Source organism: Macrobrachium nipponense, chromosome 10, assembly GCF_015104395.2.
Source record: "Macrobrachium nipponense isolate FS-2020 chromosome 10, ASM1510439v2, whole genome shotgun sequence".
Lineage (NCBI taxonomy): Eukaryota > Metazoa > Arthropoda > Malacostraca > Decapoda > Palaemonidae > Macrobrachium > Macrobrachium nipponense.
In genome coordinates this window covers 103,518,731-103,543,730 of record NC_087204.1, presented here as the reverse complement: position 1 = coordinate 103,543,730, position 25,000 = coordinate 103,518,731, and the positions used below count along the sequence as shown (strand labels likewise).

The 25,000-nt window shown below is 37.5% G+C and overlaps 2 protein-coding genes across 2 annotated transcripts in view; one reads left to right on the top strand and one right to left on the bottom strand.

Moving 5' to 3' along the window:
• The window catches only part of LOC135223851 (beta-1,4-glucuronyltransferase 1-like), a 358,962-nt gene that overhangs the window by 145,523 nt on the left and 188,439 nt on the right, over nucleotides 1–25,000 (top strand). The gene's annotated exons all lie outside the window — the stretch shown is intronic.
• LOC135223850 (toll-like receptor 13) overlaps nucleotides 15,399–25,000 on the bottom strand; it is a 22,103-nt gene continuing 12,501 nt past the window's right edge. Inside the window, exons 7-10 of the mRNA XM_064262738.1 lie at nucleotides 24,489–25,000; nucleotides 23,448–23,603; nucleotides 22,049–22,136; nucleotides 15,399–16,480 (exon numbers count right to left, since the gene is read on the bottom strand). The exon at nucleotides 24,489–25,000 is cut by the window's right edge and continues 424 nt beyond it. Coding sequence (XP_064118808.1) covers nucleotides 16,013–16,480; nucleotides 22,049–22,136; nucleotides 23,448–23,603; nucleotides 24,489–25,000 — 1,224 coding nt within the window. The 3' untranslated portion in view covers nucleotides 15,399–16,012. The remainder of the gene's footprint in view (nucleotides 16,481–22,048; nucleotides 22,137–23,447; nucleotides 23,604–24,488) is intronic.

Sequence of the window (25,000 nt, the reverse complement as noted above, 5' to 3'; positions counted from 1 at the left end):
TATAACATGCCTTTATTTGCAGTTGAGAACATTTCATAAAAGCCAAAAGACTGATACATTAAATTCTGTAAACACTCAAATGAAACTTTATAAAACGTTTTGGGGTAACTGACATTTATTTAAATGGTTTTCCGGTTTTGTTTTAAATTGTTATATTAAAATGTAAGCTGCCTTTGTTTGCAATTAAAATCATTTAATAAGAGCCGAATGATTTAGTATGTTAAATTCTGTTGACACGCAAAGCTATCAAGCACATTAAGCACACAAGGACGTACATACATATCTATCTCTCTATCTATCTACCCATCTACCTATCTATCTGTCTCTATCTATCTGTCTAACAGTCTACATGAAAATATACTGTGACATTATCATTCTTAAAAAGCCACAAGGTCTGATATTTATTGAGAAAATAAGGCAGATGACGGAAAGGTTGACAGACAAAGAGCATTTTGGGTTTAGATGAAGAAGAAGAATGATGTGGATCGACTTTTTATTAAGAACTAGACGTAGGCTAAGTTCGAAAATAGAAGGGAAATGGTATGTGGCTCATACGTAGGCTTAGAGAAAACGAGTAGGGAAACTTGCATACGTTTTTTGCAAACGTGTGAGTGACTGGTTAGGGTTCAAGTGGAGTTGACACGAGTGTGTAGGTATGTCTCTTTATAGCTGTTTTAATTTCCTCATGGATAAAGTTATGCAAATTAGAGGAGAGATACCAGACGCAAGGACAAAATCCTGGGATAATGAAGTGAATATTGATGGTGTATCGAGCGGCCGCTATTTGAAGAATAAGAATAATATTATTGTAGCTGAAAACCTGTGAAAGGGAGGCTTGAATTCTATTATGACAGGATCACAGAATAGGTTAAGCAATAAACTCTGCTTGTTGTATGCAAAACCTTTTGAATAGCTAGGGAAGTTGTTGTGAATTATTGACTGTTGAACCAACTCTCCTTTATGGAAGTGAAGTGTGAATGTTTAATAAAAAAGAAAAATTGTAGTGAAACTATGAAAGCGAATTCTTAGACTGGAGAGTTTAGTAACTTGAGCTCCACTATTGTAAGAAATGCCAGTAATAGGTTCAGTATGATATATATATATATATATATATATATATATATATATATATATATATATATATGTGTATTATGTATAAATGTATAATATATATTATGTATTTGTGGTGTAAAAGACAGATGCAGATACACAGTTACGCTACACATACACAGACACGTCATTGCAATTCTGTAAACAAGCAAACAAATAAAAACAAAAATTCAAATCGCTCCAAATAAAACTAACGCTTCTTTCCACCACCCTCTCCTCCTCGATCCTCCCGCGAATTCATGAATAAAAACATTTCAAATGAAAGAGAGAGGGAACTGGAATTGGTTCCGCTTTTAACCTTATCGTATGCTACTACTATTAGCCCGGTTTCAAAATATTCGCTCGACCATTAATACTTAAATGGTTACGCTCAGACCGCACCTGAGAACTCCAGTTACAAAGCCTTCGAGATGTTGAATTAGCTCTTGAATACGTAAACGGACAATTGCGAATTTGCAGGAAATATCTGTTTTATTTTTTTAATTTTTTTTATTTTTTTTATTTTTTATTTTATTTCGGTAACACAGCACACGCAAACACGTGTGTGTATACACGATATATATATATATATATATATATATATAATATATATATATATATATATATTATATATATATATATATATATATATATATATATATATATATATATATATATATATATATTCCAACAGGGGTTCCAGCAAGACAACAGCTCACATGATCAATTTATTAAGAGACGTTCGTGCCCAAGCGATTAGCACTTCATCAGTCTGGAATAAAATTTATTATTTTTTTAAACATTATATTAAAGTAAAAAGTACAATCTACAAATATGAATTATGTTTAGCTGTCTGCCCGCAGTCATATATATATATATATATATATATATATTATATATATATATATATATATATATATAATATATATGTATATATATATATATATAAAGGGTTTTTACCACGAAAGGAAAAATGAAAAAGCAAGATAGGGTCGGAAACAAGACCGGAAGTACTCGACTATCTCGCTTTTTCATTTTGAATGCTATGTATATAAAGGTTTTTGCCACGAAGGAAAAAATGAAAAAGCAAGATAGGGTCGGAACAAGACCGGAAGTACTCGGCTATCTCGCTTTTTCATTTTTCCCTTCGTGGCAAAAGCCTTTATTTATACATAGCATCACGTTTTATATACTTCGTGATCAAGTTATTTATATATATATATAATGTGTGCACAGCCTTTATATGCTGATACAGTTTCTTTGACGTACTGGAACTGTAGTTGAATTAAAGCGAAAAATATCAACTGGCCTACCATTCCGAACAATCTTATTCACCTTCGGCATAAGATTCCTATGCCATTCATTCCTGTTTAAGGACAGGTGCGTCTACCACTGTCCTGGTAATTGTTGAAAATTTTATCAGCTTGGAAGTATACTGTGACCAGCCATAGCTATTCAGAAATCGAATAAAGATCAATAGTATACTTTAGAATTTCCTTTGATAAAATTGCAGCAGAGAGGTTCAGTTAGATATCATTTAAACCCATAGATAAATACAGTCCTCTAAGTAATTATAGTGGTCATTTAATCTCAAATGTCTTTTGCTTTACGTCAAGACCACAACAGTGAACCGTTGATATCCTTTATCGCTTCCACTGATATGTTTGTTGATCGCCCAACAAGCTGAATCGGTTATTATTATATGATCACGGAACAATTATTCTTCTTGATCAGTTTATCGTAAAGATTGAATTACCGGAACGTTTTCTATAAATCGTGTAGCATAAGAAAACGGTTTTCGTTTCCTCAGCTTTGGACTATGGAAAGAGGAGTAACTATTATATTATTATATTATAAGTTACAGTATTATTATTAACTGCAACCCTAGTTGTGTAATAATGAATCCATAAACCCAAGGTCTCCTTCCAATATGGGAAGCAGATCCGCTGGGTAGATTACAGTTCAGTTGACCGGACCGTGTAACACCATTTTGCCCGGTCCGTAATCCCTCCGCCAAGGTAAGTAGTTCTCGCAGATGACCCGCAGCCGACCAAACCCGACCCAGCCGACCAAACCCGAACCCAACCCACAGGACCGAACCCGAACATGCATCAACATGAAAGCCACAACAAACGGCAGCCATCCTGTTGGTATTAGTCCGCCGATTCTCTTCGATATTTTGGAGCGCTTACAGTTCAGTTGACCACGGGTTTCGTCTGCTATGGAATCGGCGGAGCAATACAAACAAGATGGCGGACGCTTTGTTTTGGCGCCCGGTTTAAAAACCCCGAAACCTATAAAAACGATAATGGGGGACCCTTTTGGGAACCGGGGTTTTTTGGTTTGGGAGAGTACATGCGAGTTAATGAAAACGGTAAGGGGGGAGCCATTGGGAAACCGGGGTTTTTGGGTGGGGGGAAACCCAGATGACGACAATGAACACGAAAAACAACAAAACCCTAGCAGACGAAACCCGTTGCCAAGTAAACTGTAGGAGCTCACGTAACAACAAAAATGTAGGAGGTCCCGTCCCCCGTTGTGTTAGGCTAACCAAACGACGGCAATGAACACTAAAAACCACGAATCCCTAGCAAAAAAAACCAGTGGCCAACTAAACTGTATGAGCTCCCGTTCCAACTAAACTGTAGGAGCTCCTGTTCCAACTAAACTGTAGGAGCTCCTGTTCCAACTAAACTGTAGGAGCTCCGGTGATTGTAACCAAACGAACCAACCTAACCAAACTTAGGCAGCGTGCCCTTACCTGGCCGAGGGGCTTCGCCCCCCTGGACCCCCCAGTATAGTATATTAAGTGATTGCTACCTAACCAAAGGAACCAACCTAACCATAGTTAGTCTCCATGTCCTTACCTGGCCGGGGGGCTTCGCCCCCCTGGACCCCCCAGTATAGTATATTAACAGTGATTGCTACCTAACCAAAGGAACCGACCTAACCAAACTAAGTCTGCATGTCCTTACCTGGCCGGGGGGCTTCGCCCCCCTGGACCCCCCTGTGTAGTAAGTTAACAATTATAAATATCTAACCAATATAACTTGTCCATAAATATGGCTGGCACCCGTATATCCTTACTGATAACTAAACAAAATGAATATTTCCGAGAATACATTGGTTAAAGTCAAGGCCACGTTGTTTGCTCGAACACATGGACTGCGTTCGAACACGTGGACTTCTAGCGAACGTGAATGTTCGGATGTGTTGAGCGTGCCTGACTTCAGCAAAGCGGAAATAACAATGGCGTGCTTAATTTTGGAAAAATAATTAAAATAACGTGCATTTACATTGATAACCTTACCTTGGAGATGTGCTAGTCGTCCAGAAATATAGAACTTAATAAGAGAAATCCGAGTCGTTCAAATCTTCTGGGTAGAGGATTTTTTTTTTTCTTTCTTGGCGGGACGGTTGTTTTCCGAGATGACTGAACAAGGGGAATTTGTTTTCATTAAATAACTAACTAGGGATCGTTCGTCTTGACACAAAATGTATATGTCTTCCAGCGTGACGGGAACGGCGGCAGCGAACGCCACGTGTGCGGAACACGACAAATTCTCGGCAGAAGAAGACATGGTAGTTATGACGAAGCACTGAACTGGCTGAGAAGCAGGAACAGACTGAAGGGTCGAGGAAGGTCGGGAAAGGTCCGTTCCAGGTACTAGTTATCCTAGCGGATAACTAGTACCTGGAAAATATGTATCGAAGAATGTAAAAAAATGTAGGTCATACAGATGAGTTGGGCAAGGAAAGAAATATCGAATAATGGGGAAAAAAATGTATCTCCTACAGATTATGTTGGCACGGGTAAAACTATCGTGGGCAAGAGTCAAAATATCGAATAATGAAAAAAAAATGGAAAGTCCTGCAAATTAGTTGGGGCAAGCATGGGAAAAAAAAAATAGAATAACGAAGGGAAAAAAATGGACGAGCTCTTACAGTTCAGTTGGGCATGGGGTGAAAATATAGAATACTGTAAATTAAATTGGAGGTCCTAAAGATTAGTTGGGCAAGATTAAAAATATCGGGTAGATTACAGTTCAGTTGACCGGACCGGGTGTAAACACCATTTTGCCCGGTCCGTAATCCTCCGCCAAGGGTAAGTAGTTCTCGCAGATGACCCGCAGCCGACCAAACCCGACCCCAGCCGACCAAACCCGAACCCAACCCACAGGACTGAACCCGAACATGCATCAACATGAAAGCCACAACAAACGGCAGCCATCCTGTTGGTATTAGTCCGCCGATTCTCTTCGATATTTTTAATCTTGCCCAACCAATCTTTAGGACCTCCAATTTAATTTACAGTATTCTATATTTTCACCCATGCCCAACTGAACTGTAAGAGCTCCATTTTTTTCCCTTCGTTATTCTATTTTTTTTTCCCATGCTTGCCAACTAATTTGCAGGAGTTCCATTTTTTTTTTCATTATTCGATATTTGACTCTTGCCCACGATAGTTTTACCCGTGCCAACATAATCTGGTAGGAGATACATTTTTTTCCCCATTATTCGATATTTCTTTCCTTGCCCAACTCATCTGTATGACCTACATTTTTTTACATTCTTCGATACATATTTTCCAGGTACTAGTTATCCGCTAGGATAACTAGTACCTGGAACGGACCTTGCCGACCTTCCTCGACCCTTCAGTCTGTTCCTGATTCTCAGCCAGTTCAGTGCTTCGTCATAACTACCATGTCTTCTTCTGCCGAGAATTTGTCGTGTTCCGCACACGTGGCGTTCGCTGCCGCCGTTCCCGTCACACTGGAAGACATATACATTTTGTGTCAAGACGAACGATCCCTAGTTAGTTATTTAATGAAAACAAATTCCCCTTGTTCAGTCATCTCGGAAAACAACCGTCCCGCCAAGAAAGAAAAAAAAATCCTCTACCCAGAAGATTTGAACGACTCGGATTTCTCTTATTAAGTTCTATATTTCTGGACGACTAGCACATCTCCAAGGTAAGGTTATCAATGTAAATGCACGTTATTTTAATTATTTTGCCAAAATTAAGCATGCCATTGTTATTTCCGCTTTGCTGAAGTCAGGCACGCTCAACACATCCGAACATTCACGTTCGCTAGAAGTCCACATGTTCGAACAGTTTAGTTGGCCACTGGTTTTTTTTGCTAGGGTTTCGTGGTTTTTAGTGTTCATTGCCGTCGTTTGGTTAGCCTAACACAACGGGGGACGGGACCTCCTACATTTTTGTTGTTACGTGAGCTCCTACAGTTTACTTGGCAACGGGTTTCGTCTGCTAGGGTTTTGTTGTTTTTGTTTTTCGTGTTCATTGTCGTCATCTGGGTTTCCCCCACCCAAAAACCCGGTTTCCCAATGGCTCCCCCCTTACCGTTTTTTCATTTACTCGCATGTACTTCTCCCAAAACCAAAAAACCCGCCCCGGTTCCCAAAAGGGTCCCCCATTATCGTTTTATAGGTAGGTTTCGGGGTTTTTAAACCGGGCGCCAAAACAAAGCGTCCGCCATCTTGTTTGTATTGCTCCGCCGATTCCATAGCAGACGAAACCCGTGGTCAACTGAACTGTAAGCGCTCCGATCCGCTATTGAATAAACAGAAGTATATAGTTAACTACATGATATAAGAAAAATAACAAAGAATAACAAGTGGCATAATACAACATGGTAGTTTGATTTCCAAATCATTAAGAAAATTTGGTTTTCATATAAATACTATAATATATATATATATATATATATATATATATATATATATATATATATATCCACTTTCTCTTCATTACTCCAGAAGACGGTGGTATATTTATTTTCTTTATTACCATGCATTCTGTGGTTTTTGTTAGCACAAACTGAATATTGTTTAGCTGATTAATGACATGTCCCGTGATATTATGAAAATAGTGTCCAATTCTTGCCCTTATAATCCAAATTTAATTATACATTGGTACAGCTCATTTGTCTTATCATTTGCCATCATAAGAAGTTTCTTTAAAAAATAATCCTCACTTATTAAGAAGGATTCTAAACTGGTGACTTGAAAATTCAATTAATACGAAGAAATCCTCCCTTATTAAGAAGGATTCTAAAACTACTTATTTAAAAATTCAATTAACACTAGGAAGGCTGTAAAATGAAACACATTAACAGATGAAAATTGCTGTTTATATTAATACCAAAAGGGGATGAGGAGGCGACTCCAATTCCATCTGCCGCCTTAAATTAAAGTACAATTATTGAGATTCGTTTCATTTGCACCTGCCATGCAATCTGCATTCGCCATAAACATGTGTCAAGGAGTATATGATCGAGTGAGTGTACATATTAGATACAGGGCACACACGTGCACACAAAATATTATATATATGTGTGTGTGTGCTTGTGTGTTTACATATATAGAAGAGAATATATTACATATATAGATATACTTATTTATCATATATACACGTATATATATATTATATATATCTATATATATATATATATACATATACATATATATATATATATATATATATATACATATATATATATAGTATATATATACATATACCTGTATATATAATATACATATATATAAAGATATATATATATATATATATTATATATATATATATATATTAGACACTGTATAAATAAAACCATATGTATATATTTACAAACATACACACATATAGACATTGTACATATGTGTATATATATATATATATATATATATATATATATATATATATATATATATATTATACACTTATACATATATATCTGTCTATACATTCATATTAAGTTTTATACAGTAAATACATTTCCACTCATTTTTATAATATACATCACATAATACAACAACACGTCACTCCCAAACCACCGCAATTCCCATCTCTTCACTGGATGCTTCCATTTATCCACAGTTCTTCTTCTTTTTCCTAATCCCTCGCGATCTTCATCGGAGACTTTCGTATATCCTTTCCTCTTCTTTCTCCCCTCCCGTCTGCGCCGCCTTCACGAGACGCTGCGGCATCTCCCTCCCTCCCCTCCCCCCCAAGGCCGTCTCTTCCACGGGCGTCATTCTCTTTTCGTTTTAGTGTTGGCGGGGGGGGGGGGGGGGGGGGGGGGGTGGTTGGAATCATTCTCTCTTCGTCGGTCCCTGGGAGGGATCTGGTTTCGCGAAGGTGTCTTGGTTGGGGGCGGGGCAGGGAGGGGGGGGGGGGGGGGGGGTAGGGGGGGGGGGGGCGTAGCTCCAGGAGGTAGGTGGTCGTGATTCAGTGTGTGTGTGATTGTTATTTTATATATTTATATATATGTGTGAATAAACTTGGTCACAAAACATATAAAATGTGATTTATGTTATAAATAAAGGCATACTTATATTCTATATATATCTACTATATATAATATAATATATATATATATGTATATAGATTATATATATATATATATATATTATATATATTATATATTATATATATATATATATATATATATATATTATAATATATAGAGAGAGAGAGAGAGAGAGATACGAGACGGAGAGAGAGAGATAAAAACACGTACTGCATGCTTTTGTCGTCGGTGGAGCTGAAGAAAAAACGTTTATATAGATAAAACAGAAAGACGAAGCATAGTCTATTTACTTAATCCTCTGCAGTTTCATCTCCTCATGCGTATACGGTCATTAGATAAACGGTCTCATAATAAACCTTATGCTTAATAAGTCAAAGGGGAAGTAAGGTTTAAAAATCACCTATTCTCTTTTTAGTGGTATTACTTCGGTATATGGATTAATATCATGGTTTGATTTATTAGCATGCCATATGTTTTTGTTATGTCCGGTTTCCATAGTCAAGTACAGTACATTGATGTGATGTTTTTTATATAAATTTATAAGTACGTTCAAATTTTATGTAATTATTGATGATAAATATACGATATATATATATATATATATATATTTATATATATATATATATATATATATATATATATATATATATACACATACGTACATATTACATATACATATCATGTTCAGCTATATGCATACACAAACCATATAGCACAAACTTAAACAGATAATTAATATAAACAGATCGACTTGACAAGTTGACATAACCAATTTACTGAGCTCCCGTGAAAGCAAAAAGTGTTGAATTGACGTATGCGGGAATGAAAGAGGAATGAAAAATAAGCAAAAATATATGAGTAATATTATAAATGCAGGAAATTAAGAAGCTTTCAAATAGCTGTGTCCCCGTCTGTCTGTATGTCTTATCTGTCAATTAATATTATTATTATTATTATTATTATTATTATTATTATTATTATTATTATTATTAGTATTATTATTTACTCTTCCTTCGGATTTTCAAAGTCGTCATTGAATTCAAAGACAATCTGCTAGATTTTATTCTGACACTATACGTTTTCCGGAAGCATCTCTCTCTCTCTCTCTCTCTCTCTCTCTCTCTCTCTCTCTCTCTCTCTCTCTCTCTCTCCTTTTCAAGCGGCCAAATCCCTGTTTCTCTGCCCCTGTCTCTCTCATTCCACCGCTTGGCCAAGCAAATTCTCTCTCTCTCTCTCTCTCTCTCTCTCTCTCTCTCTCTCTCTCTCTGTTCTTTTCAACTTGTCGGGAAATTCAGTGCGGAAACTTTTTAAATAAAACGACTAGACTATGATTGCTTCCTCCAGGAGGGGCGGAGAGTCGATTCCCCGGTTGGGGGGCGTGTCCTTTTATATTAGAGCTTTATTTATCGGGGGATTCCTATGCGCAGGAACGTTCAGGACCCGCTATTGCATTTGGGAGAGGGTCCTTGGGGACTTTTTTTTTTTTTTTTTATTTTTTTTTTTTTTTTTTTTTTGAGAGAGAGAGAGAGAGATTTTTATTTTATTTATTTATTTATTTATTTATTTATTTTTTTGAGAGAGAGAGAGAGTATTTTTATTTATTTATTTATTTATGTATTTATTTTTTGAGAGAGAGAGAGAGAGAGAGAGAGAGAATGAGAAGAAAGAGAGAAAAGGGTCTGATAAGTCTTATCGGCACTGTTTGCAAGTAATGGTGATTTTAAAGTGACGGGGATTTTCATCATCATCATTATACTGCTATCTATCACTATCTGTCGCCATCCATGAGCGCTCGTTTCATCATTTATATAACCTGTCATCATTATCATCATTATTCACTATTTTCATCAACGGTGCCATTGTTGTGATCTACTTTTCAGTCCAGGCTTCTCCATCACCATATGACTATCACCATCCCCAACATCTTATTATTCACTGTGTCACTGTATTATCATCGTCATTAGTATCTTCATAATCATCACTATTCACCATTTTCTTCACCGGTCCCTCTGCGGTGATCCACTTTTCAGTCCAGCCTTCTCATTCACCATCTGCTTTCACCATATGGTTATCACCATCCTCACTATCTTATTATTTACTGTGTCTGCATCTCCATTACTATCTTCATGATTACCATTATTATTCACTATTTTCGTTAACGGTCCATCGCTATCTGTTTTCTATATATGAGTGTCACTATCCTCACTGTCTAATGATTCTCACTACAACAGCATCGTCATCACTAACTTCTATAAAGGAATGTTCACAGAGGACATCACCATTCACCACTATTTGCGTCAGCTGTCATCACAATACTCGTTCCTTCACCGTCATGTGGAACTCGATAAGAGAGAAAGAGAGAGAGAGAGAGAGAAAGTTCTGAAAGCTGAGAATATTACTGTGAATATTTTTTGTAAAGTTTCGAATAAAATTCCTGGGAAAAATCACGCCCCTCCCACCAAAAAAATCAATTTTTGAATTCTGTTTTATTACAGTCCGCCAGACCTAAATTTAAAAATGGGTGTCGAAAACGCACTTGAGAAAAGCAAATAAAAATATTCTATACTTCTATATTCGCTGATACACTGAAGAATTCGTTCAAGAATTATATACAGTATTCAGCGTTTTACTTGGAGTTTCGAAAGCTCTCTCTAGTCAGGCGTTTGTTTTGGGTATGTATGTATGTATATGTATATATATATATATATATATATATATATATATATAATATATATATATATATATATATATATATATATATATATATATATATATATATATATATATATATATATATATATGAATAATTAACACATCACCGTGATTCATATAAATCATTCATATATATAATATATATAGTTTATTATATATATATAGTATATATATAATCCACCGAGAACATCGCGCCCCTTGGAAGGCAATGAGAAGACCCAGCGTCAGCGAAAGTCAAGTAACATCCTTACTCAGGTCGCTGAGACCCCGCCCAACCACGAATCAGCAACCGTTAACCAACGTAGACCATTTTGGACATACACACACACACACACACACTCAAATTTAAATCATACACATTTATGTATAAACAGAAATTATCTCTTGTACCTTTATGCATGCTATAAAATATATACATATATTTGTACTCCCGTATTTAGATTTCTATATTCATTTTCATTCCTGTATGTAATTTTGTAATTTTTATCTAAAACCAACATGTAACATATTAAATTTTTAAACATACATTTAAGGAAAACGCTAGCACATGGCATTGTATTTTGAATATTTATTTAACCACTGTTAAACTTTCACTCTTATTGTCGCAGTACATATGTCCGTTATATTCTTTGTAACTAAAACAACGCCCTTAAGCTGTTAATCCCTAGACTAACCAGTACCCATACCTCGAGGTCATACCTCCCACACGATGAGATAAATAGGCCGAAAGGTCAGATTGTAAGTCAGTAGTCGCTTGATAATGCCATAAGGCGAAACAGCTGTCGTGACAAAATTCAATAAATGGAAGAAGGAAGTCTGCGTATATTTCACCAGAAATTGACGAACGAGAATCGGAAAAAACTTCGTCGGTATGAAGATACCTGCAAGAAACTTATTGATGCCACTAAAGCAATTGCTTTTAACGAAAATTGTATTAGAGAAAAACTATGCCCTAAAAGTATTGGAAAAGAAGTGGCCGGGCATGGACACGATGGAGGGAGGTAGAGAAGATACTCCGACACCGTATAGAAGGAAAATTCCGCAGCAAAAAGAATCCAGCAACTTGAAGTTGAGAAGAGAAAAACGTTTGGGAAAAGAAGATTTCTGCATTAACAGCCCACTAGATGACCAACAAAAGCACGTGACCTGCTTGAGTTAGAGAAGAGGAAATAACAGACAGGTGGTGACAACGAGGCACAACAAGAAGCTACTCATCCTTCATGGGGGCCCCGTGAGAAGTGAGGAACACAAAGATGCTTCGTCAACCTGGCTGGAATTGACCTTAGCCCCCATCAAAGGTCCCTCCTGAACCTGGGTCTGCAGTGCCACTATGCCAAGAAACCACACACTGAAGCCAAGAGAATAGAAAACGGAGGCCCTTATAGACCGACTTTTACAACTCCGAGATGATGGTAAGCTAGAACTAACACCTACCGTCATTGATGAACTTGTTGGAGAAGCAGGACGACAGAGAGGACATTTCCGAAGCCAATTAATCACCAAGGAGAGAGGGAAGCCGCTAAAGAACTACGAGCAACCAGACAATATCATACGGAAAGGTGACAAATCATCAGTGTACGTAGTGATGAAGAAAAGTGATTATTTTGAAAAGATGGATAGGATCCTCCTGGACACTTCCAAATTCCAACGCTTGACAAAAGACCCCACCGAGGACCTCAGAAAGAAAGTGTCGAGGCTTGTGACTAGGGGGGCCAACAATCAGCAAGACGTCGTAAAATTCCCAAGGTAAAAGGAGACTATGGGCCGGTTACTGCTACGGAACAGTGAAAACACACAAGGCAGGCAACCCCTAAGGCCCATCATCTCTCAGATGACATCCCCAACCTATAGGATAGCGAAAGTCCTGAATGATTTGCTGGTACCTTACATACCCGGTGCATATTCACTGAAATCAGCGGTGGAGTTTATTGATCTCCCTACAGGAAAAAGGACCAGAAGACGACATTGCCTCACTCGACGTGGAGAGTTTGTTTACGAACGTTCCCGTCGAAGAAACGATCGACATCATTCTTGATCGTGGTATACAGGTCCGAGAAGAACCCGCTGCCCATTTCCGAAGATGTCCTCCGAGAGATGCTGAAAGCTAGCACTACAGAAGCCCCTTTCCTCTCTCTCAAGGGGGAATTATTTTCGACAAGTAGACGGAGTCGCCATGGGATCCCCCACTAGGGGTCCTCTTTGCAAATATAGTACATGCCACCGTCGAAGAATGGGAACCCTTTAGAGAACATCTAAAACTAGATTTATTATGGGCGGTACATCGACGATATATTCGTCACAATAAAAGAGCCTGAAGATACCAAAAAACTAGCAGATGCTCTGAAAAGAAACTCAGTGCTCAACTTCATCACAGAGCACAGCCAGCAGAAGACTTTGCCATTTCTTGATGTCCTGGTAAAACAACAAGAAGGAGCAGTTTTAAGAACTAAAGCCGTTTATAACAAAGAAAGCAACGAACGCTGGGCGTTGCTTGAACGACGCGGGGGAGTGCCCGGACGCATATAAAAAGTCTGTCGCGAGTGCGTATGTCAACAGAACACACAGCTCATCATGGAAAGATATACATAACGAACTCGACCGAATTCGCCAACTGCTGACAAACAACGGGTATGCAGATCAATTATCGAAGCAGCAATAAAAACGAAAATGGACGAATTTACCAACCCAACACCATGGCGAAAAACGAGGAAAACTTGATTATTTACCATCGTGTACATTATGGGTCTGCATACAAGGAGGATTGCTGCACACTACGCGGGATAATAAACAGAGGCGTAACCCCAAAAGCCCCTTACCATAAAATAAGCCTCAGGATATATAGTAAGCCCAACCTTGTAGCAGCCTTAATAATGAAGAACAGCACCGCTCCGGGGGGACCGAAGGAGATGTGCACGAATGTAGTTTACAAATTTACTTGTCCAGAGGAGGTGTGTAAACCTCACAGCCAAAACTACATCGGGCACACTACAACGACCCTTCGGAGACGTCTGCTGCTCATAGAAATCAAGGGGCCATCCATCAACATTACATAGATGTTCACGACAGGAAGCCATCTCTACAAGAGCTCATAGAAGGCACCCAGGTCGTACACAGAGAAGACAACTACGGTCGCCTCTTAATAACTGAAGCAGTGAGCATCGCTATTCAGAAGCCGACCTTGAACGTCCAACAAGAATCGGACCATATACTCCCCTCCAGCAGGAGAAGGAATACCCAAGCCAACAGGGACCAGACAGCGCGCCCCACCCCCAATCCACCGAGAACATCGCGCCCCTTGGAAGGCATGAGAAGACCCAGCGTCAGCGAAAGTCAAGTAACATCCTTACTCAGGTCGCTGAGACCCCGCCCAACACGAATCAGCAACCGTTAACCAACGTAGACCATTTTGGACATACACACACACACACACACTCAAATTTAAATCATACACATTTATGTATAAACAGAAATTATCTCTTGTACCTTTATGCATGCTATAAAATATATACATATATTTGTACTCCCGTATTTAGATTTCTATATTCATTTTCATTCCTGTATGTAATTTTGTAATTTTTATCTAAAACCAACATGTAACATATTAAATTTTAAACATACATTTAAGGAAACTCTAGCACATGGCATTGTATTTTGAATATTTATTTAACCACTGTTTAAACTTTCACTCTTATTGTCGCAGTACATATGTCCTTATATTCTTTGTAACTAAAACAACGCCCTTAAGCTGTTAATCCCTAGACTAACCAGTACCCATACCTCGAGGTCATACCTCCCACACGATGAGATAAATAGGCCGAAAGGTCAGATTGTAAGTCAGTAGTCGCTTGATAATGCCATAAGGCGAAACAGCTGTCGTGACAAAATTCAATAAATGGAAGAAGGAAGTCTGCGTATATTTCACCAGAAATTGACGAACGAGAATCGGAAAAAACTTCGTCGGTATGAAGATACCTGCAAGAAATATATATATATATATACAGATTTTCCATTTTTCAGAATACTATTTGATACGTTATTGGTATTCCCAGTCTGGTCACGGAATTGTACCGCAGTATAAATCTTCTTTCGCTAAGAGTTTGATGCAAAATGTTATTTGACTTGGAAATGGTCATATTATAATGTTATATCACGGCGGTGAATTCAGATTCTGAAGGAAAGATACTTTTAAAAGTTAAAGTGGACAATATGTAAGCTAAGATCGCTTTCAGGAAAATTCTGGAGTTCGATAGGTTATATTAAATGAGATAGTTTTCTCTGAAAAGTCTTCCAACATAACTGACAAAATAGGGGCTTCGTTATAAAGTGCTGAAGAGGAATGATGCACAATACTGCACTGTAAAAGGGAGGTATAATTGATAGTGACGTATAGTGATTCGTGAATTGTTGTGATACAGTAATGAGAGGACAATATTTTTTTTTTGGGGTGGTGACTATATATATGTATATATACATTTACATATATTTTATGTGTGTTTCTATATAATAATTATTATTTGGATGTAAAGATATAACCGCAAATCTCTGGATATACAAATATAAATACACCTACTTACAGACTATGTATATTGTATGTTTTTAACTTACCCTAAGAAGGTGAAATATCAGAAATATCAACGAATGAGTAGTACTGAATTTCATAAATGAATATTTGTTGTTTGTATGGTGTTTTGACGTTGCATGGAACCAGTGGTTATTCAGCAACGGGACCAACGGCTTTACGTGACTTCCGAACCACGTCGAGAGTGAACTTCTATCACCAGAAATACACATCTCTGGCCCTTTAGTGGAATGCCCGAGAATCGAACTCACGCGACCTCCGAGGTGGTACGCCAACACCATACCGACCACGCCACTGAGGCGCTTCATAAATGAATATTGGTCACATCACTTTCGTCCAGAGTGAAGTTTGTGTACGGAGCGAGAGAAGAAGAAGAAGAAGGAGGAGGAGGAGAAGGAGGAGGGAAAGGAGATACAGAAGAAGAAGACGATTCCAGAGACCCGGACGTCGAGGAGGACGTCGAGGAGGACCCGACCAGCTCCGCGCTGGAGGAGACAGTCCTCAGCCCCTCGGTGTCCGAAGGCTTGGCAATCGCCCTGAAGAGCCTGGCCCAGAAGAACCTATGCTGCTCCTCGGACTTCTCCCACGTGATGTAGGTCCTCGTCTTCAGGAGGAGCCGCAGCTTCTTCGACTGGTCCTTGGCCGGAATCTCCTCCAGGAGGATCAGGATCAACTTCGACTTCTTCTCGTCGAGGATCTTGTTGCTCGCCATCTGCAGTTCGAACATACACCAGCTGCTGGCGACGAAGGAGGGCGTCAGCACCACGATGACCTGCGGGAAGAGTGGGAGGAGAGGGGGGAGGATGGGGAAGGAAAGGGAGAAGGGCGAAGTTAGTGAATGGAATATCATTGGGGCGTGACAAGCGTGCAATGTTATTGTAGCTGGATGAGGAATAGATCATTGTGAACCTACTCCTGATATGTTTGCTATGTGGGTGTGTGTCTGTGTATCTGTATCTATCTATCTATCTATCTATCTATCTATATATATATATATATATATATATATATATATATATATATAGCAGGGCAAATTCCTCGAAGGAAAGGGAAACAATGGAGGACTGCAAGTCCTTTCGACTTCTTGTCCTTTACCTAAATATGAATATTTTAAAACTATTATCTAACAATGGAAAGAAATATCTTAGCTAACACTGTGTTTATATACTGTATTCTTCAGTGGGTGCTAATTATTATTATTCTCAACAATGTTCTTCCTTTATCACTGAGCAACGTCGAAAATATCCTTATCAGATAATGGTTCCGAAGATTGGCCGTGAGTCTGTGTTGTTGTTTTATCTGATTGCCTCTAATCTCTTTCTGTCATTTTTTTGGTGGCAGCAGTCCACGAGGGCAAGTTATGAGTCTCATTTATATCTTCTGAGTTCTCATAGCATTTGACTTCGTAAGAGTAGCAGTACCGTCAGTGCGCTTCACTTAGTGCACTTATTGCTTATAAAGTTCTCTGCGGCGTTCCTTAGGCCCGTAGCTGCAACCCCTTTCATTTCTTTAGCTGTAACCCCCGTATTCACTTTCTTCCATCTGACTTTTCACTCTCACTAACAATTGATTCAGAGTGCAACTACTGTGAGGTTTTCCTCTCGTGTTGCACCTTTCAAACCGCTTTACTCTTAATTTCCGTTTCAGCGCTGAATGACCTCATCGTAGGTCCCAGCTCTTGCTTGGCCTTTGGCCTGAGTTTTGTATTTTATTAGATTCTCACAGCATTTGAGGCAGTTGAGCAATGAAGAACGGCTGTCGCAATTTGCACAACTCAGGATGGAATGTCTACTAAGGGGGTGTGATGACAGTAGAGTGTGTATTTCTTAAATGGGTAACAGGAAATTTAAAAATAAAAAAAAGGAGAATGATAGAAATGCAAATAAGGATAAGAAGTCTTCACTGAGACCTGGTTGGAATTATTATATATATATATATCTATATATATATATATATATATACTATATATTATATATTATATATATATATATTATATATATATATATATATATATAATATATTTATTAACTTACCACACACACAATTGTCCTGTGCAATGGTACAATTACTAAGAGGACCTCATTAAAATTGAATGGGATCTAGCGGAGTTATTTATTTTAGAAAAAGTTACAAGCTTTCAAGGACAAGCTTGTAAATTTTTGAATAAATCACTCCGCTAGATCCCATCCAGTTTTAATGAGGTCCTTCTAGTAATATATATATACTATATATGTGTGTGAGTGTGTGTGTGTGTGTATGAATCTTTTTATTCTCTCTTTAACATGAACGCATTGCATTAGAGACCTTGTACTGTATTTTGTCTATTCTGGTTGGTCGTATAGAGGGTGAAAAAAAAGAAAAAAAAGTCAGTGTTTGTGACGTCATAAAAACCTTGGAGTTGAGACAATGTTTGTACAGTACTGTATATGCTTGGATCAGTCAATACAGAATTTATTTCGTTCTGTTGCAAGGCACTCAGTCACCTAGACCCCTTGCGTGCGTGCAGTAATGTAAGTACAATTGCATTCTCTCTCTCTCTCTCTCTCTCTCTCTCTCTTTTGAAGGACGTGCTCTATATGCTATGACCACTTGTAAGATAAGAGGCAATTTGAAAAGCTATTAGATATGCTACTAGAATACAACATTCAACAAATAAATCACCTGCCAACAAGAAAGGAAAATACTTTAGACCTAGTATTTGTGAACGAGATGAATTATGTTAAAGAAATAATAGTTTATAATGCGAGTATTTCAGACCATAATGTCATAGAATTAACAGTTCATTCCAAAGCAAGTGAAAATAGAGATAAGCAAGAAATGAAAAAGTGGGAAGGATATGGAAAATACAACTTCTACAGTAAAAATATAAAATGGTCAGAAATTAATGAAGAATTAAACAAAGATTGGGATAACATTTTCGTAAAGTGATGACATAAGGGTAAATACGAGATATTATTATAAAATAATAAAATATTTGGGAGAAAATAGTGGAAAAATATATACCGAAGAAAGAAAGTAAACATCATTCATGCATACAAAGAGACATAAGGATCTTGTTCCAGAAAATCAGAAAGTGGAAAAAGGTCTTGCAAAAGAAAAAATGCATGGAAAGTTATAGAACTAAAAAGTAAGATAGAAAAAATGCAGAACAAAAGATTATACAATCAAAGAAAATGAAAAACGGGACTTGGAAGAAAAAACCCTATTAAATATCAAGCAAAACCCCAAACTATTATACTCATATGCGAAGAAGATGAATAAAAGAGAATAGAAATAGGCCCTCTGAGAATTGAAGGGAGATTAACGAATGAAAAAAAGGAAATTTGCAAACATACTGGCAGAACGATATAAGAAGAGAATTCACCCCTAGAATAGATAATGATATAGAAGTAAGGGAAGAAAATAGTGAATATTTAGCTGACATAGAAATTAATGAAGCTGATATTGTGCAGGCAATTAATGAAATTAAAATGGAGCTGCTGCAGGGCCGGATGGAGTCCCTGCTATTTTGTTAAAGAAAGTAGTTTCATTCTATCGCAAAGCCACTTGCAATATTATTAAGACAAAGTGTAGATACAGGCAAGATTTATGATGAGCACAAATTAGCATATAATCACCCCTACTTTCAAAAGTGGATCAAAGACTAGAGGCAAGTAATTATAGGCCTGTGAGTCTAACATCACATATTATGAAAGTGTATGAAAGGGTAATGAAGAAAATATTATGAAACATTTAATAAAAAATAATTTGTTTAATATAGGACAACACGGTTTCGTACCCGGGAAAAAGTACACAAACCCAACTGTTAGTCCACCGTGAGAACATATTCAAAAATATGAAAAGCGGAAATGAAACAGATGTGGTTTATCTAGACTTTGCAAAAGCTTTTGACAAAGTAGACCATAATATATTAGCAAAGAAAAATTAGAAAACACAATATCGTAGATAAAGTAGGAAGATGGTTTAAAAGAATTTTTACACAACAGAAAAACAGATAGTTATTGCAAACGATGAGAAATCGGATGAAACCAAGGTAATATCCGGTGTGCCACAAGGTACGGTGCTAGCTGCAATATTGTTTGTTTATTATGATTGAAGACATAGACAGTAATGTTAAGGATTCGGTAGTGAGTAGTTTCGCTGATGACACAAGAATAAGTAGAGAAATTACTTGATGATAAGATAGGAACGCTCTACAAAGAGACCTTAACAAAGTATATGATTGGGCAGAGGTAAATAGGATGGTATTTAACTCTGATAAATTTGAATCATAAATTATGGAGACAGAGAAGGAAAGCTATATGCATATAGGGGACCTAATAATGAGACAATCACAAATAAGGAAGCAGTTAAAGACCCTTGGTGTTGATGAATGAATAGGAAACCATGTTTATGGCAAATGATATCAAATAGCAACTTTGTTGGCAAAAATGAAAGCAAAAAATGGGAATGTTTTTACGGCACTTCAAAACCAGAAAAGCTGAACACATGATTATGCTTTATAAAACATATGTTCGTAGTCCCACTTGAATATTGCAATATGATATGGTACCCACACTATCAAAAAGGATATTGCACAAATAGAGAGTGTACAAAGGTCCTTTACAGCTAGAATAGAAGAAGTTAAAGACCTTGACTACTGGGAAAGACTACAATTCTTAAAATTATATAGTCTAGAAAGGAGAAGAGAACGCTACATGATAATTCAGGCATGGAAACAGATAGAAGGAATAGCAGAAAATATCATGGAACTAAAAATATCAGAAAGAGCAAGCAGAGGTAGATTAATAGTGCCCAAAACTATACCAGGAAAAATAAGGAAAGCACACAGGACATTAATCCACTACGCACCAGCATCGATAATGCAGCGTCTATTCAATGCGTTGCCAGCTCATCTGAGGAATATATCAGGAGTGAGCGTAGATGTGTTTAAGAATAAGCTCGACAAATATCTAAACTGCATCCCAGACCATCCAAGATTGGAAGATGCAAAATATACCGGAAGATGTACTAGCAACTCTCTGGTAGACATTAGAGGTGCCTCACACTGAGGGACCTGGGGCAACCCGAACAAGATGTAAGGTCTGTAAGGTAAGGTAAGGTCTCTCTCTCTCTCTCTCTCTCTCTCTCTCTCTCTCTTTTGAAAGACGTGCTCTATATGCTATGACCACTTGTAATTGGTATCTCTCTCTCTCTCTCTCTCTCTCTCTCTCTCTCTCTCTCTCTCTCTCTCTCTCTCTCCTGTGTAAAACTCGCTCTGCAGACAATCAAACACCTATTGTTTCAAGAAACGATAAAGACTGCCCTGTGTTACGTCAGACCTTTTGGTAAATTAACCGACTCTGCAGATGATCAATACCATCTGTCTGTTCACAACATTCCCCGCTTTCACGGTGCACCCAGTGATTGCGTTCTGCTTTTGATACTTATAATCATGTTTGAGTAATGATTATTTTTTTTATTACTCTTAGTTCAAGGCTCTAGTGAAGAAGGGGTTTTTTAACTTTGATATTTATAATTGTGTTTGACTATTGTTAATTTTTTTTATGTCTGATGTTATTTGTTTTACAATCATGATATTTTTATGATTATGGTTGACCACTTATTTTTTTTTTATTAATATCAGTTTTCGTTGTTGTGGATATAAATTCAGTTGTTTAGTTAGGAGTTGTTACAAACTGTGATATAAATAAATGAATATATATATATATATATATATAATATATATATATATATAATAATAAATATAATATAAGTAATACTGTTTAACTAATGATTATTCTTTAAAAATTTAAGTCTTCACTCTTTTAAATATAAATTAAAGTCAGTACTATAGGTATTTTACAACTAAACAAGATAATCGTGTGGCAAAATCATCAACAAAAACTGAAGAAATTATTTATTTATTTATTTATTTTTTTTTTTTTTTGCAAGGACATACAAGTCATGAAAAAATTAGGGAAGAAAAAACTCGACAATTAACTGATATTGCTGAATACGTAAACAAGGCTATAGACGATGCCCCTGCGAAGGACAGTTTGTTTGGGAAAGTGAATGCAGATGACCCTCTTAGAGGCAGGTGATTGTTTGCAGATAAACTTTACTGAAATCTAGAGCAAAGAAAGTTGTAAACAAAGGGAATTATTTTAATTTTCGTCGGTGAAACAAGGATCTATATGACCATAGATTTTAGCACGTTTTAATTTACGTTAAATTAGGAATATAATGGTAACAACTCATGCGTGATGGGAAAATCTTGCACGCATCCTGAGTAAGCTGGAGGTCGGATCACCCATTGTTATTATTATAAATGTGTTCATGCAATAATTTATTTTCATACCTTCCTTGATTTCTCAACGCTGTAAATGATGTTTTCGGTTATCTCCTGTCCGACTGCGAAGTCACGCTCATGAACGCACACTCTGTACCTGTAGAAGAAATTAATTCAGCATCATTTTGTAGTCGTGTTCTTTCAGTTTGCTGTTAAAAAATTGTTTTCGTATGGTTGCTTTAATCGTGATGCATATGGGCAGACACTCAGTGGTGATACATATTTGACAGATTTTTATATTGGCAATACAGTTTTGGCAGATATTTATATTGGCGATTTAGTTTCGACAGATTGTTATATTGGCGACGAAGTTTTGGCAGATTGTTATAGTGGCCATTCAATTTTGGGCAGATTGTTATATTGGCGATTCAGTTTAGGCAGATTTTTATGTTAATGATTAAGTTTTGGTAGATAGTTATATTGGCGATTCAATTTTGGCAGATTATGTTGGCTACTCAATTTCGGCAGGTTGTTATATTGGAGATTCAATTTTGGCAGATCGTTATATTGGCTATTCAATTTCGGCAGGTTGTTATATTGGAGATTCAATTTTGGCAGATTTTTATATTGGCGTTTCAGATTTGACAGATTGGTTTATCAGTGATTAAATTTTGGCAGATATTTATATTGGCGATTTAGTTTTGACGGATTGTTATATTGGCGATTCAATTTCAGCAGATTGGTATATTGGCGATTCAGTTTTGGCAGATATTTATATTGGCGATTCAGTTTTGGCAGATTGTTATATTGGGGATTCAAATTTGACAGATTATTTTAGGATTGGTGCTAAGTCTACAAATAGTATGGATGGCAGGTTGACACATTCAGTTCATGTGCTGTCGAGCAAGAATGGGTGCGTTCTTTGTTGTTTTGACATAAGGTTGAGCTATTTCGGTACTCTGAGTGGTGTCAAATGAAAGCACATCCCCGACTTCAAAGTGGTCAAGTGGGCGGTTAATTTCAGAGTAGTTTAAAGTGGGAGTACCCTTCTCACGAGCGGGAAAAAAACTCATTTTTCTCCTCCTGCAAAAGATCGAAATTCATTTACTTGATTCATCTGTACTCTCTCTCTCTCTCTCTCTCTCTCTCTCTCTCTCTCTCTCTCTCTAAAAAGTTATATATTTTATGAGTCATCTTACCTTCTCTCTCTCTCTCTCTCTCTCTCTCTCTCTCTCTCAAGTACATGTTCTATATCCTTTCACCAACTTTGTAATTGACACCCCCTCCCTCCCCTCCACCTCTCTCTCTCTCTCTCTCTCTCTCTCTCTCTCTCTCTCTCTCTCTCTCAAGTACATGGTCTATATCCTATGGCCACTTTTGTAATTGACACCTCCCTCCCCTCCCCCCGCCTCTCTTTCTCTCTCGTCAACCAAGAGAGCCTCTAATGGCCTCGTTGTGTTCTACATACTTTGCCATGTCCTCCAGTTTCCTGAGGAGGTGCTCGAAGACCCACTGTCTGTCCGCCTGGGAGTAGCAGACGAAGGTATCGTAGAGGTAGCTGTCATCGTCCTCCTTGTACATCTTCATCCCGGATTTCATGGAGTATACAATGTAGCGGATGTACCTGTTGAGGGGGGGGGGGTGTCCTTTTGAATTAGTTTCCTGGTGGATTGATATAACTGGTTTTGTAGAGACAGGATTTTTTTTCTGAAAGTCCTGTTAGGGTCCTTTGAATTAGTTACCTGGTTAAGTGATTTAGTAAAAAGTAGAGACAGTTTTATTTTTCTCATAGGCTTGTTGGGACACTTAGAATGAGTTACCGGGTTAAGTGATTTAGTAAAAAGTAGAGACAGTTTTATTTTTCTCAAAGGCTTGTTGGAACACTTAGAATGAGTTACCTGGTTAAGTGATTTAGTAAAAAGTAGAGTTTTATTGTCTCAAAGGCTTGTAGGGACACTTAGAATGAGGTACTTGGTTCAGTGATTTAGTAAAAAGTAAAGAAAAGTTTTTTTCTCAAAAGTCCCTTTGGGACACTTTCAAACGTTTTTATTGTCAATTTCCGTTCTACCGAGGAATGACCTCGTAGGTCTCCGTGCTTGACCTTCGACCTAAACTCTATATTCTACTATATAATATATATATATATATATATATATATATATATATATATATATATGTTTAACTTTTATTAGAAAAATATTACATGTCATTTACATAAGTAAGGTATTACAAAATATTTCAAAAATGTACACCTACAATATTTACAAATTACTGGACTTTATTTTTTATTATTAACTAGACTTTAAAACTTATTTTTTTTCTTAACTAGATATTAATTGTGATATTACTTACAAAATTAATACTGGCTATTCAAAAACAGTAATTATTGTACTCTATTGTGAAAATATTCTATTATATTCGAACAGAACAGATGTCGCTTACTCGAGTCATATCGAGAATTTTGTAGTATAGATGTCAGTCGATACAAAATATCTCTCAAATTACTTACCACCTCCTTTTGTAGATCACCAGAAAAGCGAAGACTACGACGGCGGGAAGAGCCACCACGATCCCGATGACGAGCTTCATCTCCAAGACTGTGGCGGCCTCGGGGTCGTCGTCCCCCTTACTGGCGGAGTCGTCGGGGCAGTCGAGCTCCTGAAGGACCACGGAGACGTTGTAGTATTTGTTGTTCTTGCAGCAGTCGTAGCTGGAGAAGTCGACGAATATGGACGTGTCGAGGCTGCCGTTGAAGAAGGCCAGGCTGCAGTTGCAAAGAAGAATGTTGTTTTTGAGGTTGATGCTCTCCAGGCTCTTGATCTGGAAGTCCTCGACCATGGCCTCCGTCAGAACCTTCACGGAGTTCTTCTCCAGCGAGAGGAAGGTCAGTTTCTGGCTCCGCTGAAGGATGGGCTCGTACCACTGGTCGATCTCGTTATACCCCAGGTTCAGCACCTCCAGGTTGACCAGGTCTCGGAAGATCTCGGGGACCAGGCAGCGGATCTGGTTGTCGCTGAGCCA